At 34.7% G+C, this 16,831-nt stretch overlaps 1 protein-coding gene across 5 annotated transcripts in view; it reads left to right on the top strand.

Annotated features, from left to right (window-relative positions):
• LOC117920143 (E3 ubiquitin-protein ligase PRT6) overlaps positions 1–16,831 on the top strand; it is a 42,360-nt gene that overhangs the window by 22,787 nt on the left and 2,742 nt on the right. For 2 of the 5 annotated variants that reach the window (XM_034837508.1, XM_034837511.1), the window contains 13 exons: positions 1,109–1,352; positions 1,438–2,160; positions 2,526–2,726; positions 2,859–3,547; positions 4,045–4,096; positions 4,177–4,819; positions 5,581–5,789; positions 5,895–6,433; positions 6,526–6,630; positions 6,799–6,865; positions 7,016–7,093; positions 15,238–15,306; positions 15,620–15,723. In XM_034837508.1, the coding sequence (XP_034693399.1) occupies positions 1,109–1,352; positions 1,438–2,160; positions 2,526–2,726; positions 2,859–3,547; positions 4,045–4,096; positions 4,177–4,819; positions 5,581–5,789; positions 5,895–6,433; positions 6,526–6,630; positions 6,799–6,865; positions 7,016–7,093; positions 15,238–15,306; positions 15,620–15,694 (3,694 nt within the window). In that variant the 3' untranslated portion in view covers positions 15,695–15,723. Of the gene's footprint in view, positions 1–1,108; positions 1,353–1,437; positions 2,161–2,525; positions 2,727–2,858; positions 3,548–4,044; positions 4,097–4,176; positions 4,820–5,580; positions 5,790–5,894; positions 6,434–6,525; positions 6,631–6,798; positions 6,866–7,003; positions 7,094–15,237; positions 15,307–15,619; positions 15,724–15,821; positions 16,035–16,831 lie in introns of those variants that run through there. The other 3 variants (XM_034837509.1, XM_034837510.1, XM_034837512.1) reach the window with 3 other exon arrangements.

The raw sequence follows: 16,831 nt of genomic DNA, 5'->3' as shown, positions 1-16,831 counted from the left end.
ATAAAGATGCTTGGGTGCTAGCCTATTGGGAGGCAGGGGCTGGGATGACAACCTGTTGGAATTCAAGATTGAGAATTTTCTTTGATTAAGAGTTGGATATGGTGGAAAATTTGTGCCTTCTGAGTTTGGTGTACATTCTGGTCAACTTTGTTGATAAGTTGGTGTGGAAGGCATCCAAGAAAGGTATATTCTCAGTTAAGTCTTACTACAGGTCTTTGTGCTTTGAAGTTCTTTTGTCCTACCCATCTAAAGGAATTTGTGCTTCTAAGGTGCTGACCAAGGTTAGCTTCTTTGATTGGGAGGCTGTTTGGGGCAAAATTCTCACAATTGACCATCTTATGAAAAGATGGTGAACTTTGATGAATTAGTTGTCTTTGTAAGCAAGAAGAAGAATTGGTAGATCATGTTCTAATTCATTGTGATTGGTCATCAAGATTTGGTCTTTCATGTTTTCTATTTTTGGGGTGACTTGATTCCTTCCAAAGAAAGTTTGTGATGTTGATGACATAATAGATGTGGGGGACAAAAAAAGGTAGTTCGTTTGGAAGATGACCATTTTATGCATGTTCTGAAGTATTTGGAAAGACATGAAGTGATCTTTGCTGTTAAGGGCTCTTTTTTAAAGTGTTTGCTTGCTTGGTTGAGATGTTGTGGGATGGAAACAAACCATTCCTGACTTGATATTGTAGATGGTTTGTGCATGAAGCAGTCATAGGTGTTGTTTTTGGCTGTTTCTTTGGCCTTAGTGCGCCTTGTGTACCTCATATATACTAGGGTAGTGCCTCCTTTTTTGTTAGGCTCCTAGTGATAAATTTTATCCTTTGGCTATTAAAAAATAATTTTCAGGATTGTTTTATTGGTTATAATACTTATCCCTAGGAGTTATTCTTCCATTGATCACTGAATCCACTCCAGAAAAGTTTCTTGCTTGTCTGCTTGCACTTCTTTAGCCTCTGATGAATCATGTCACATATTTCATTACCATACCTACATTGATCTCACACATGCATGCGTTTTTCACATGCCAACTATGTTATTGCATGCATTTTTCATTAGTAGTTGCATCAATCTGCTATAGAGGTTCTGATGAAGAACTTAATGTTGTCAGGTATGAACCAGTTCTAATGCAGGAAATGCTCACTCTTATCATACAACTAGTTAAAGAGAGGCGATTTTGTGGACTAACAACTACTGAGAGTTTGAAAAGAGAGTTGATCTATAAGTTGGCCATTGGAAATGCTACTCATAGTCAGTTGGTAAAATCTCTTCCTCGGGACCTTTCTAAAATTGATCAACTTCAGGAAATTTTGGATACCATTGCATTGTACTCCGAACCATCTGGCGTGAATCAGGTTCTGTTTGTGGTCTAAAAATATCTTTGATTTTCTGAATTGACTTGCATTTGAATACTTATTTTGATATTCCTTTGTATCCCAGGGGATGTATTCACTGCGACGGGCATATTGGAAAGAACTTGATTTGTATCATCCTCGTTGGAACCCTAGGGATTTGCAGTTTGCAGAAGAAAGATATTCACGCTTCTGTAATGTTTCTGCATTGACCACTCAGCTTCCCAAGTGGACAAAGATTTATCAGCCGCTCAATGGAATAGCCAGGATAGCTACTTGCAAAGTTGTCCTTCAGATTGTCCGTGCAGTCTTGTTTTATGCTGTTTTCACAGATAAAGTTGCTGCATCACGAGCTCCTGATGGGGTTCTTCTGACGGCATTGCACTTACTCTCTTTAGCATTAGACATCTGTTTTTTGCAGAAAGAAGCCAGCAATAGGTCATGCAACAATGAGGATTCAATTCCTATGCTAGCTTTTGCTGGTGAAGAAATTTTCGTGGGAGTACATAACAGATTTGGTGAACATAGTTTGTTGTCACTTCTTGTTTTATTGATGGGGAAGCATAAGAGAGAAAATCCAGACAACTTCATAGAAGCTATCAATTGCAACCTTTCTTCTTGGATAGAAAGCTTATTGAAGAAGTTTGCTGAGATGGATTCCAACTGCATGGCCAAACTGCAAAAACTTGCACCCGAAGTGGTCAATCATTTGTTACAGTCCAATCCAAATGGTGATACAAATGCATTGGGGTCAGCTTCTGATGGTGAGAAACGCAAGGCAAAAGCTAGAGAGAGACAGGCTGCTATAATGGTGAGATCTCATGATGTTCTTTAAACACACTTCCCTCATAGATGGTCAATCTCCATAGATGGACCACTCTCCTCCTACCCCCCCAACATTCCAAAAGGAAGGTACTGAAAAAAAAGGTGTTACTGGATGTGTAGTAGGAACAATTCCTTCTCTTTACTTTGGCTTTATATGGCTAGTTCCCCTAGGTGTAAAACATGCAGTTTATCAGGCTGGTTCCAATTGTTATAGTGTTCTATCTAAACCCTCTAGTCTGTTCCTCTAAGTACTCCTCTGATATTAACAGATCAGTCTATTCTGTAGTTGCTCCAAACCAAGTTGCCCCAGTTTGAGTAGACATTCTCAGGATTATTTGGTTTGTTATGCAGGCAAAAATGAGAGCAGAGCAGTCCAAATTTTTGAAGAGCCTTGGTTCTGATATGGAAAACGGGTCGAGTAAATTACAATCCAAACAAGGAGTATCAGACTCTGTTGTTGGACATTATTCAGCAGAGTTTTCACAGGATGTTTGCTCACTTTGCCGTGATCCCTATTCAGAAAGTCCTGTATCTTACTTGATTCTTCTTCAGGTAAATAAGTAGTCGGTATGAATGATGTTATTGGGTTGATTGCTAGGTTATTTTCACTTATGTATTGTTTACTAATTTTCTGATAAGGATTTACCAAATAAACTGATCTTTTATGTCACTTATTGGAACAAGAAATCTAGGCTTAAGAGTTTCGTTGACAAAGGTCCCCCATCATGGGAACAAGTTCCTCTGTCAGACAAGGATTGCGTTTCAAATTCTAAAAACGAGGTCACAGGAAAGCGCAGAACAAACACCACCTCATGCATTTCAGAAAGGATTTCATCTCCTCAGTTAGTGCAGTTGTTCCAGAATGCAGTGAATGAGTTAGCCTCTGATGGTCGTTCTGGGGAAGTTGATGCTTTTCTAGAATTCATCAAGACTCGGTTTCCATCAGTTGGGAATCTTCAACTGACCTGCACTTCTAATGATACAGGGGAGAGGACTTCATACAACTTTGACACGTTGGAAGAAGATATGTTCTTGTGTATTCAGAAAGAGATGTGTAATCTCTTGACGCATTCAAATTTGGTAACTGATGAGAAATTTTCAGCTGCTGAAGGGGGTCCTAAAAGGGGTGTGAATGCTGGAGAAGTCTTGCTTGGAAAATATATAGCCACTCTTTCAAGAGCAGCAAAAGAAAATCCTTCTGCTTCTGGGAATGCTCAATCTCATAATGATAGGGCAATGTCAGAATCTACCACACTGGTTCCTGCATATGATGGACTTGGCCCCTCAGATTGTGATGGAATTCATCTTTCTTCATGTGGGCATGCGGTGCATCAGGGTTGCCTTGATCGTTATCTATCCTCACTGAAGGAAAGGTAAATCATTTTATTTGGCTATGATCAAGAAATTTCTTTATTTTACTAATTTCATGCCTCCTTTCAATCATTTAGGAGGCATTATGGCCCTTCTAATGTTTTAAATTTGGATTTCTTGTGTTAAATAGATAAGAAATTGAATTTATAAGATTGCAACCATTTGCTTTAAACTTTCTTATGGCAACAGAATCAACAGAAGTCTTGTGTCTCACTTTAACTCTTTGAATTAGTGCATATTTGAAGAAATTTTGTTTTTCTCCATAGAAACAGTTATGTCTTGAACTTTTTATTCATTTCTGGATGACATGAGCCCTTATTGAATAATTATTAACACTATAACTCATTTTAAGACATGAGAATCACAAATCGACTACTTCTGAATGAGAACCATGGAATGAGGATCCTAATAGAAAGGCATCACTTAATTGCAAATACAATTTATAACTTTGGGTTTGTTGTCTTGACTTGCCTAACACTTGCGCTTACAATGTCCATAGATATAACAGAAGAATGGTTTTCGAAGGAGGGCATATTGTGGATCCTGATCAAGTACAAATATCTTTTCTACCTTGTTTTTTTTGTTGTTTGGAACTGTCTTTTATTGTCAATTTACTCATTTCTTTTGGCAGGGGGAGTTCCTTTGTCCTGTTTGCCGTCAACTTGCAAACTCTGTCTTGCCTGCATTACCTGGAGATTCTCAAAAGGGCTGGAAAAAACTGACAATTTCTAGTGCTGGTTCCCCAGATGCTGCTGGCTCCTTAGCCACATTGAATGATGAAATCAATTCCCTTTGCATTCAGCAAGCCTTGTCTCTGTTGCAAAGTGCTTGCAATGTGGTTGGGAAAGGTGAAATATTGAAAACCATTCCCATGGAAGGAATTGGAAGAATAGCACCAACTATTGAACCTTTCCTTCGCATGATCTGTCGAATGTATTTTCCTGGAAAGTATGATAAGGTTTCAGGATCTACAAGGGTAAGCCAATTTATAATTATGTGGGACATTCTCAAGTACTCTCTCATATCAACAGAAATTGCTTCTCGTTGTGGAAGGACTTCTACCACACCAACTTATTGTGTCGATTCCTTATATAAGGAACTCAATTCATCCACTGGGTTTATTTTGACCTTGTTGCTAAGCATTGTCCAAAGTATGCGGAATGAGAACCCTCATCATGTGCTTTTAAGATTTAGAGGTATTCAGCTCTTTGCAGGGTCTGTTTGCCATGGCGTTTCTGTGGATGAATTTCCCAGTACTGCTTCTACACAAGGAGGTGGAATTTCTTTTCTTTCTGTTCCCTTGAGTATTCTTCTTGTATCATTGCTTTTGTCTTTTAAGTGGTACTCTTGGTTTATCCCTCTTTTTATTCATTGATCATTTGTTTTTCAATCTCTATTGAACATGCACACTATAAATGTTTAAGGTCTGAGAGTATTTAGTTTTTTGTTTTAAGCAAACTGATGCTTATAAAAAAAATGCTTACTTTAAAAATATAATATACAAGTCCAACACCCATATATAGCTATGTCCTATGAGGGTGTGCTTATATTTGGGAAGTAATGTCTACACCTCATGTCTGTATCAAAGTGCAACACTCATGTGAATGGCCTGATGGTATGTTATTCACAAAATTTGCAAAGAGGACAAACAATTTATAAGCAAATTGTGTGATTAATCATGGTGAGGATGAGAGTGTCCTTATTTTGAATCATACATGGAGCGACTGAAATTAATACGAGTTACTCTGCTTGTTGAAACCAATCCAAAGATGCAAATTGCTTTCGGAAGTTGGTAGATCTCACTTTCAAACAATGTAAGTTCTTAAGATGGAAATATATACTGTTAGCTCTTTTTCTGTTAGAACAAATGGTGTCACAGCTGCTATGAAAGGTATTTTTGTTCTAAATTAGTTAATCATATTGAATCTGCAGCATGTACTTTACTTTATGTGCATCAAAGATCCATGCATAGACAAGTAATTTTTTTATATTCTATATTTCTTTTGTAGCCTCATAAATGCTATTTGCTTGACAGGTAATATGTTAAGTATCTTGGAACACATTGAAACAGAAGTATCATATCCTGACATCCAATTCTGGAAAAGAGCTTCTGATCCTGTCCTTGCTCATGATCCTTTTTCATCATTGATATGGGTTCTTTTTTGTCTACCATACCCATTTTTGTTATGCAATGAGGTTTTCTTTTCTCTTGTGCATCTCTATTATGCTGTCTCTGTAGTACAGGTGTGTTACTGAGCTCCATCCTTTTAGTTGATTCCAATTTTTCATCACAAGCCTAATATCCTAATTGTGGTTTTATATATATCTATATATATATAATTTTGGCAGGCTATAATTACTTACTGTGGGAAGCAGCAATGTAAGATAAATGGATTAGGTTTCCAAGATTGCCTGATTACTGACATCTCCAATATTGTGGGAAAATCTGGGTTTGCTCCGCTGTATTTTGTTTCCAGCTATATTGACCCTTCTTGTAATATTAAGGATGTAATTCGTAGCTTGAGTTTCCCTTATTTGCGAAGATGTGCCTTGCTCTGGAAACTACTGAACTCTTCTATCACTGCACCATTCTGTGATAGACCTCTTGTGTTTGATAGACCATTCAATGCCATTGATGATATGATGGATTGTACAAATGGTGCTTTGTTGGAACTCATCCATGTTGAGCAGCTGGAGAACATGTTTAAGATTCCCCAACTGGATGATGTTCTCAAGGATGAAGCACTTCGTTCTTTAGTTCAGACTTGGTTCCATCATTTTTCCAAGGCATTTGAAGTTTGTAGTCTTCCAAGTGTTTTATACTCCACTCCAGCAGTTCCATTTAAGTTAATGCAACTTCCTCACGTTTATGAGGATCTCTTGCAGAGGTCTGTTTCAAATCTTCCTTTTAGAAGTGCCATCCCTTTTCCTTCCCTTTCTAAACTCACAATTTATTGAGAAAAGATTTGTACTTCCTCAGGTATATAAAGCAGCAATGCCCTGACTGTAAAACTGTTCTGAATGATCCTGTATTGTGCCTGTTATGTGGTAGATTGTGCTCTACAAGCTGGAAGCCATGCTGCAGGTTTATATATCATTTGCCCCAATCATTGTTTGATTCTTTGCTTTACAAAAGCATATACACATATACACATATCCACATATATACTCATGTGGATTTTGTAGTTTGTTAAATCATCTTTGGCACCTTAGATAAATTTCAACTTTGACATTTAGTAAATTTCACTTTTAGGGAAAATGGATGCCAAGCTCATGCAATGACCTGTGGTGCTGGTACTGGAGTATCCCTGTTGATCAAAGTATGCTTTATATTCACCCTACTTGAGCACCACTATCCAATTTTCAGTTTCTTTCTTTTTTATTTATTTGTTTTACTACTTGTATGTCTTTCATTCACCTTTTGTTAGTTGCCTGTTTGTGGAGATGATGTATGTTAGTTTTTATGATAGAAAACCACAATCCTGCTTCAAAGATCTGCACGTCAGGCACCTTGGCCTTCTCTCTACTTGGATGCATTTGGTGAAGAGGTAAATTATTAATTTTTGTACAACAGCAAGCAGTTACATAACATTTATAGGCCCCTCTAATTACTCACGATCACAGTGGGAACATATTTTATTATCTGTCAGATCATGCTGTTCCATGCGACTATTTTTTTTCTTGTAAAATGTACACTTATCCTTTTGTTCATTCATTTGTAAGCAAGATGGTAGTAAGTCCTATATTTAAAGCCTAGATACTACCCCACAATTTTGGTTACAAAAATATATTAGAAAAAAAAAAACCTATAACTAAAAGCTAGGGGTATGTTTGGCAATGTTTTGCAGAAACAGTTCTCAAAAAACAATTGTTGAAAACTATTCTTAAAAAAGTTTTCAATTGTTTTAAGGATAATATTTTGTTGAGGAACTGAAATATGAAAAACAATTTTCTTGGCTTATTCTCCACGAAGGCATTGTACACTTATATACAATGCAAAGTTCCTCTAGAATTCTCCATATTCTCAATTGTTGTTTATTATACTTTATAAAAAATAACTGAACTCCTTAAATTTGTTCCACAAAACAGTTACTAAAACAAATTCTTAAAAAATTGTTTTCTTTTAGAAGTAGGTTAAACGTGTTTTTCATGTTAGGAAATTGTTTTATATTCTAAAAAGCGGAAAATATTTTTAAGAACATTTTCCAAACAGCACTTTTCATAGAGCTGAAAACTGTAAAAAATTATTTGTTTACACAAATTGAGAAGATGATGCAGGACAACCCTAGGATGGTTGCCTACACTCAAAGGTAGGTGGGCTAGGGTTTTATTTTTAGGGTGTAAGGAGAGGAACAAGGAATAAATTTTATGGTAGAGAAAATATAAGATAAGAAATAGAGAGAGAGAAAAAAAAACAATAAAGAAAAGATGGAAAACCTTAGAGTCTCACTAAGACCTTTTAGGAGTCTCACCTAGAAGAAAATCAATGGAGTCTCACCATTGAGGGTTGCAACTTTGCAATGAAAGAAAATATAATATTATTAATATCAATTCATCCCTTTAATTTACATTGATTAGCTTATTCATAGGTTTCTCTAAGAAATCCAAAGTCTATTAGGACTCTAATAATCTATTATGACTCAAATTCTAATTATATTATAACTTAACTAGCCAATCCTAATTTGATTCCAACAAATATTAATCCTAATTTAATTTCAAGTAATATTAATCCTACTTTAATTACAACTAATACTAATTCCCTTTCTTGATATATATCTTCAAGATTCATCCTCATCAAAAGAGTTCTTAAAAAATAACGAAAAGAAAAAATTATTTGTTTGTCTTTCAAAGCTAGTATCAATTTTCTTACAGTTTGTTATTCTTTAGTTGGCTAATCATTTTTCAAATTTGATTCCAGGTGCTTGGGCTATGAACTTTGAACCAAATGTATGATAAACAAAAATAGGAAAAAAGAGAAAACTGGAATTTGTTGAAGGACAAACGGTTTTGAGGAAATTAACTTTTGGGATTCTAGTTATTTAAGAAGCTGGAAAATTCTTCAAAACATATAAGTTTTCAATTATCATCAAGATTCTCTCTCGAAAATGTTTTTCCAATTAGAAAGGTAATGCTGTCTAAAACATCGTCTATGTTCATCTAATTGGTTTTCTCCTAAAATTTGATATTGGGATATTATTTTTAAGAGTTTCTTGTCATGGGCCTAGAGTTTAGAGGTAAAAATTACTCTGGAATCAACATTATTATCAACTCTTTGAAGTTTAGGCTTAAGTTAGTAAATCATCTCATTCTCTTATATTTGCCTTTTGACATGCACAGATTTCTTGAGTCATCTTTGCTCTTTACTTTGAAATAATTTTGGTTCATAGATGACCATAAAGAAATGCTGAATGTTGGCCACTAGGCATGAACAGTTTTGTACTTAAATAGACATGCATATTGGCCGCATGTCTTTTTAAATCTAACCGATCATTAGCAAGGTCAAAGGAGAAAAAGTTTTCAACTGAAGAATATAGGCTTTGCTTCAATCTAAACCTATGCTTAAAAAGATATCACCACAAACATCAAACAAACTACAGGTATTGAAATGTAAAAGTAAATGATAATAGAATTGATTTCCAAACCAAATCCAAATTTATATCTAACCTGTTCTGATGAATATTGGAGACATTTTATACATAGAGAACTTTCTTACCTAGTACTACAACATGTTATAAACGTTGTCAACACTCTGGTTGTTTTTTGTACTTCTATTTTATGTTCTTCGTGTTTTTGTATAACTTCGAGAACAATTCAAGAAAACAACAGAGAACACCAATTCATTACTCCCTAATGCTATGTTTTGTTCCTAGAAAATTTGAAGGAAAATGTCAGAGAAAGAAAATAGAGGAAAAGAAAACATAAAGAAAAAAAAATAAAAAATTTAAAGTCAATAAATTATTTTTATATACCATTTTAAACTCAATTTACTTATTTTAGCTCCTCAATATATAGATTAAATAGTTTGAAAGTGCATAAGTGTCAAACTTATTTTAATTATATTTGATTTTCTTTCGTATTTCTCATAATACAATCAAACATGAAAAAAATCATTTTTCTTAGTATTTTTTTTTCCCTTTCTTTAGTTTTTCTGGGAACCAAACATAACTAAAAGAACCTTGATTTTTTAGCTTAGTTATCTGAAAACAAAAACAATCTTACTTGTTTAAGTGGTTTTTGTTTTGTTTTGTTTTTTTGTTTTCAAAAGTAGAACTAGTTTTGAAAAATAGAACCAAGAATGCATTAGCTTCTTTTGTCATTCAAACAAAGTTGCTTGCTTATGTCTCTAAGATCATACGACTTTATAACATTATAAGTGGACATTATAATATCCTATATTTGCTCATATGCATGCTAAAGCATTCATCTTTTTAATTTTGTTTTTTTAAAATCATTTTTTTTTTTGCGTAGTCTTGTCTTATTAAACTAAGCTTTTAATGGTTTAAAAACTCCTCTCGCAAGCTCTAACTTCAGATGGCTGTAGGAGGGATATCATAAATGGAGAAGTTGCTTACATAGAATTGCTACATGTTACAAATTTTGTCAACCCACAGATTGTTTTCTGTATGTTCATTTTTTTTTTATGTGTTTTCAATATCCCAAAGCTGGTATTCCTGGAAAAAGTTAGTCTCCCCCTGAATATCAAATTTGGAGAAATAAGATTGTTGCTCAAAGAAGGTGACATCCATGGAGTGATAGAACTGTTTAGTGACCAGTGAGTAGCACTTATATCCTTTTTGAGTTGGAGAGTACCCAAGGAAAATACATTTAAGAGCTCTAGGATCAAGTTTGTCCTTGTGTTGTTGATGGACATGGACAAAAGCTGAGCACCCGAAAACTTTGAATGGGATTGTTGAGATTAGACGAGTATTGGGAAATGACTGAAGAAGAATTTGAGAAGGAGTCTGGAAGTCGAGAATACGAGATGGCATCCTATTTATGAGATAGGCAGCAGTGAGGATGGCTTCACCCCAGAAAAATTTTGGTACATGGGTAGAGAACATTAGGGTACGAGCAACATCAAGAAGATGTCGGTTTTTTCTTTCGGCAATACCATTTTGTTGAGGAGTGTTGACACAGGAACTTTGGTGAACTATACCATGACTCAAGAGATAATCATTAAGAATGGAGTTGAAATACTCTTTGGCATTGTCAGTTTTCAGAATTTGGATTTTTGCTTGGAATTGTGTTTGGATCATGGTGTGGAAGGTTTTGAAAATCTGGTTTGCCTCTGATTTTTCTTTCATGAGGAATACCCATGTGAGTCTAGTGTGATCATCAATAAATGAAATGAACCAGCGAGAACCAGTAACATTTTTTATCCTAGAAGGACCCCATACATCACTATGAATCATGGAAAAAGGTTGAGATGCTTTGTAGGATCGGTTAGGATAAGAATTACGAATATGTTTAGAAAATTGACAGATCTCACATTGAAACTCATTTGGATTTTTATTATGGAATAATGAAGGAAACAACTTCTCAAGATACAAGAAATTTGGATGACCTAACCTATAGTGCCACAACATAACTGCACTATCATTATTAGACTGACTCACAGATAAAGAAATAGGACTACTGGACACTGAACAATCAGAATGATGAGTTGATCCTTGAGGAGGATCATTAACCTCTAGAAGATAGAGCCCCGAACACATCTTAGCACTGCTAATCGTCTTCCCCGAGTCCAAGACCTGAAATTCACATAGATTTGAGCCAAACTTAGTAACACAGTTGAGATCCCGAGTGAGTTTACTAATGGACAGTAAATTGCAATTTAATTTTGGCACAAGGAGAACTGAATCAAGGGTGATGTTCTTTGAAACTCTAACAGAACCTGTACCAGCCACCTTTGAGAGTGAACCATCGGCTATTCTCACAGTTAAATTTTTATAGCATGGATTGTAAGTAGAAAAAAGCTTCTCATCTCCAGTCATATGATCAGATGCTCCCGAGTCTATAATCCATGGACTTAACTTCTCCTTTTTAACATTTAGAGCACTCAAAAAATTACCTTTTCGTGCCAAGGAACCAGTACCAACCACAGTGGGGACAGCTGTAGGCAAGGATTGGCTGAACAATTTCTGTAGGACTTCTATCTGTTCCTTGCTGAAGGGAGTGGGTTCGGGTGATGGTTTTTCATCCATGGAGACGAGGTTGCCCCGTCCTTCTTTGTCATTGGCAAACCGGGAAGGCTTCCAATCTGCAGGTTTGTCATGAATCTTCCAGTAGGTGTCCTTGGTGTGACCAGGACGTCGGCAATGATCACACCATGGTCGCCCTTTCTTCGGTTTGTGATCATTGTTGTTAAATGAATTTCCTCTAACTGCAAGGGCTGAGCTCTCAGGATTTGTCATAGAATCTTGAGAGCCCATCATGATCTTCTTTCGACTTTCCTCTCTCCGAACTTCTGAAAATGCTTCCCGGATATTTAGTAGTGGTTTGGATCCTAAGATTCTTCCTCGTACTTCATCGAGATTCTTATTTAATCCAATCAGAAATTTGTATATTCTTTTCCGTTCAATAATCTGTTTATACCTGATTCCATCACCCATACAGCTCCAATTGTGCTCCTCGAACAGTTCCAACTGCTGCCAGTAGCGATTGAGTGTGTTGAAATACTGAGTCACCGTTAACTCTCCTTGGCGGAAGTTATAGAGAACACTCTCCACCTCGAACAATTCCAATGTATTCTCATTGTTGGAATACGTTTCCTTGGCAGCGTCCCAAATCTCCTTTGCTGTTCCATAGAGAAGAAAATTTTCTCCAATGTCATTTGTCATGGAATTAATGAGCCATGACATGACCATATTATTTTCAGCATTCCAGACTTCGAACTTTTCATCTGTCTTGTTTGGTTTGGCAGCAACTCCATTGAGATAATCGTCTTTGCCCTTTCCACATATGAACATCATTACGGAATGGGACCATTGGAGATAGTTGTTCCCATTCAGTTTGTGTCCTGTAATGGGCATGAGGTTACTATCAGCACTACTATTGCTGGAAGCCATGGCTTCCTGATTGGAGGTGATTTGGGAAACAGTAGCAGTTGAATTATGTTTGCCGTATTTGGTCATATGAGGGAATTAGGGTTCAAAGAATGCTCTGATACCATATCGATGTGGAAGGAAAAACTCAACATTCCACCATTCATTATACTGATTACATTCCCCTTTACATATAGATGATAATACTCATCTATTTTAGGGATATTTACAACTTATAAAAAAAAAAGTCAAAACTACCTAAAACAGAAATGGATTTGGTAACAGATTACCAAATCCCATAAAATCATGGGATAAGAAAAGATGATTTGTTAGCTGTAGATATCCTCAATCTTAGCCCTTAACATTGCTGACAAATCATCAAATTAAATCTTCCTATAATTTTACAGATTGTTTTCTGTATGTTCATTTTTTTTTTATGTGTTTTCAATAACTTTGTGAACAGTCCTTGAAAACAACAGAGAATGCTAATTCATTGCTCTCTAAAAGAACCTTTTTTATTTTTCCTTCTCTTTTCACTGAGTTTTCTGAAAACAAAAAACAGTCTTACTACTTTAAATGGTTTTTGTTTAGTTTTGTTTTTCTGTTTTTCTATTATTTTTGGTTTTCTTTTGGAGAGTAGAACCATTTTCAGAATACAGAACAAGCATGTACTAGCCTTTTCTGTAATTCAAAAAAAGTTGCATGCTTATGTCTCTAAAATCAAATCTGTTCATAACATTGTAAAAGAACATTCAGAAGTTGGTCTTGCCCTAGAAAAATTGACTCTGGATATTTATGGATATCTCATATCCTACATTGCTCATATGTACATTAGGCATTTATGTTTTTAATTTTTTTTTCAGAAGATTTTTGCTTAGTCTTTTCTTATAAAATGTCATGTTTCTAGTAGTCAACTCCTATCATACCTAGAGTAATTCACTTGCTGTACCGTGCTTAGTTCCAAATACTATGAATATTTATATTCTTTATGGCTCAAACTAATGATACAATGGGATGATGTAGAATAATCAATAGAAAAGAATATAGAGGAGCAAAATAGAAGTAAAAGAGAAATTCTATTAGAATTATGAATATTATTAAAGTAAAGTCTGGGGCTTATGTATAGATAGGCAACCTAACTCTAGTAGGAAACTGGTTCTAATAATAATATAAAGAATCCTAACTATAATAGAACTCTATTACTAAATAATAATTATTAAACCTAAAAAATAAACAACAAAATATAAACAATATCACTTCTGAAATTTATACCTAAGTGCATAATTTAACATCTTTATCTTTGTTAAGGGCCTTCTAATCTGCACATTCGATTCAACTCTTTGATGAGGCTAAGAGAAAATTTGAACTTTTGCAAAATATTATAATTCTATTTAGAATATTTAGGAAGAATATGTAATTGACTTTTGATGAAGTTCAACTTATAAATATTCAAAATATAACCTACTTTTGGAATCAATTAGATGCCAGATATAGAGTGTTAGATGCCAAAAATAAAGTGATTAGCACGATCGTCCATTTCTATTTCATATGGTAGGTTGTGAGTTTACATGTGCTTTAGAAACATCATGTGGGCCTAATGTGTCTTACAATAATTTTTTTAGTCTTTATTGCTTCTTTTTTGGGACTTCTTAAATCTATTTTAATTTGCTACAGGCATTTACAATCATTCCTCTAATAGTAATTTTTATAGTATATCTGCTAACAGACAAAAAATTTTAGGAGTTGTTTTGGATCCATGCTTAGAATTATTCTGATACCTTTTGGCTATTTTTTTAGCTACTATTTTATGTATATGTTTTAGTTCAATTAACTCTGCAACTATTTGTAGAAAAAAGTTGACAAAACAATGATGCATAATAGCACCATTTGCTTCTCAAACAATGTTGTTAAGAATATCTTACCACATGTATTTGAAACCAACCACATAAATCCAATTCAATCATATTACGGGCCAGGAGCCATAACTCTTGTCCATGTTTTTTCAGGCATTGGGTTTCGTTTGTTGTTGTTTTATTTTTTTATTTTACTTATTTTTAATTTTTATCAGAAACAAACTGTTTATTGATATGAATTTAAGTACAAATGAAGGATAAAAAAACTTAAAAATACAAGAGATGATCAAAAAAAGGGGCAAAAAAAAAAAAAACCCTAACAAGAGTAGCAAGATGGCTGTACTAATCAAGAATGAAACAATAACATGTACAAAATATGCAATAATCTACAACAATATACAGCTTCTGGTTTGGTTTGGTGTTGTTTCCAGGATGATATTTCTTTAAGTCTTACTACTTAATGCTTGCAATAAATAAGAGCTGAAAAGTTCTTCCGGTTCATCAATAAACTGCCAGTTGCATGGGGACATCACTAAACTAGTAAAAATTATAAGTGTTTGAGATCACTAAAAAAAATTTGAGACTTAGGATTGGGAGAGATTCCTCAGCTATCAAATCATGTAACCTTTTTCCTGGGGAAGGTGGTGTTTGATCGGATGCAAGCTTCTGTTAAGTTGCCTTAACATATATTTTGGGGTTGATTCTTTTTTTCTTTCCCTTCATGATTCTAAGTCAAAGAAATGTATGTTGTATATGCTATTTATGTGTGATTTTTGCAAATTTGTACTGTTGCAGGATATTGAAATGCATAGGGGGAAGCCACTGTATTTGAATAAAGAGAGATATGCAGCTTTAAGTCATATGGTAACAAATGAATCTTTTACTTCCTCCTTTCTGTTTCTGATTTTCTACAATGGTATTAATATCTAACTTTGGCACTTTTTATCACTGGGCCATTGAAGTTATAAACAAACCACTATCCTAAGAGACCCTTTTTGTCACGTTTCTTGATTTCTCAAAGCACTTGGACAACATGTTTTGACCAAAATATATGTTGCAATTCATGCACACTGCCCCTAGTTACTAAAAGCTACTGACTTCTCTTTACAGTTTATCCTTCTTTTCTTTTTTTCCCATTTGCATCATTATGTCCATGATCTGTCATTCTGCCTGGTAGGTGGCTTCTCATGGCCTTGACCGAAGTTCTAAAGTTCTTGGTGAAACAACCATTGCTGCTTTTTTCCTCATTTAGTAAAGCAATTGCATAAAACTTTTGTGGAGGTCAGTCTTCTACTTCACAGAAAGCTACTACATTTTACTTGCTTGTTCTTATTTAGTCTGACATTTAATTTGATAATACATTCCATCTGGATTCTCAGGCAGCAGAAATGTTCAAATAATATTGATACATGATGGATGATAGTGTGCCCCAATGTCGAAATTGCCTTTTTTTTTCTTTTTATCATTTAAGTTGTGGCAATAACCTAAGGATCTTGGATTTAGTTTCCATGCTATATGGTTGGATGTACAGTCATTTCAGATCAGTTTTATGATATTATATTGTATTATTTATTTTTTGGTTTTCATTTGTTTCTGTTAGTTTTATTCTATATTATTATGCCAAAATGAATGATTCATTTTTTTTTATGTTCCTTTTTATTAAAAATGTTTTTCTTAAGTGATGTGGTAGAGCAGGGACTAGAAATGCTCCAAAATTAGCTGTGCAGTAGGAGCTAGATCATAGATATGCACAACTAAGAATCAACCTTAGGCAATAAAGATAGACTTATGTACCCATGAAAATCACCTATTTGAATCCTTATCCATTTTGTCTAATTATTGGGTTCTTTGTTGATGGCATGATAGTTTCTTGGATTTGATAAGTAGAAATTCTATATATGGGGTTGTAAGTGCAAGGGCTAAGCCTTGCGTTAAGGGTGTGGGGTTGGTAAAGTTTCAAGGTTTAGATGATTTTACTTCGGCTTTTAGGAAGAGTTGTTTAGATACATACTATCAAGAACAACTTATGGGTTTTTCTTCTTGACATCAATGAGTTTGTTACTTTTAACAAGAGCCTAAACTTGAACTTTCTAGTTTGGTTCCTATACAAGGAGGGGTAAAGGATATTATGGGTTTAAGAGTTATTAGTGCGATTAGAGGCTTATATAAACTATGGGAGAAAATTTGGGCAAGTGGATTACATAATGGTTTTATGGGAAGGAGACCACTTAGATGGCAGCTCTTATTCTGAATGAACCTATTACTTCAAGAAGGGAATCAATCCCCTTAAGAGCAAGGCAGCATGCATGTTGAACATGATGGAACAAACTTAGCTCTCTATGCTAAGGTTTTCATTGCTGGTTTTTTTTTTTTTTTTTTTGATAAGTGA

This window comes from Vitis riparia, chromosome 8 (assembly GCF_004353265.1).
Source record: "Vitis riparia cultivar Riparia Gloire de Montpellier isolate 1030 chromosome 8, EGFV_Vit.rip_1.0, whole genome shotgun sequence".
NCBI lineage: Eukaryota > Viridiplantae > Streptophyta > Magnoliopsida > Vitales > Vitaceae > Vitis > Vitis riparia.
This window is presented reverse-complemented; position numbering and strand designations above follow the sequence as displayed.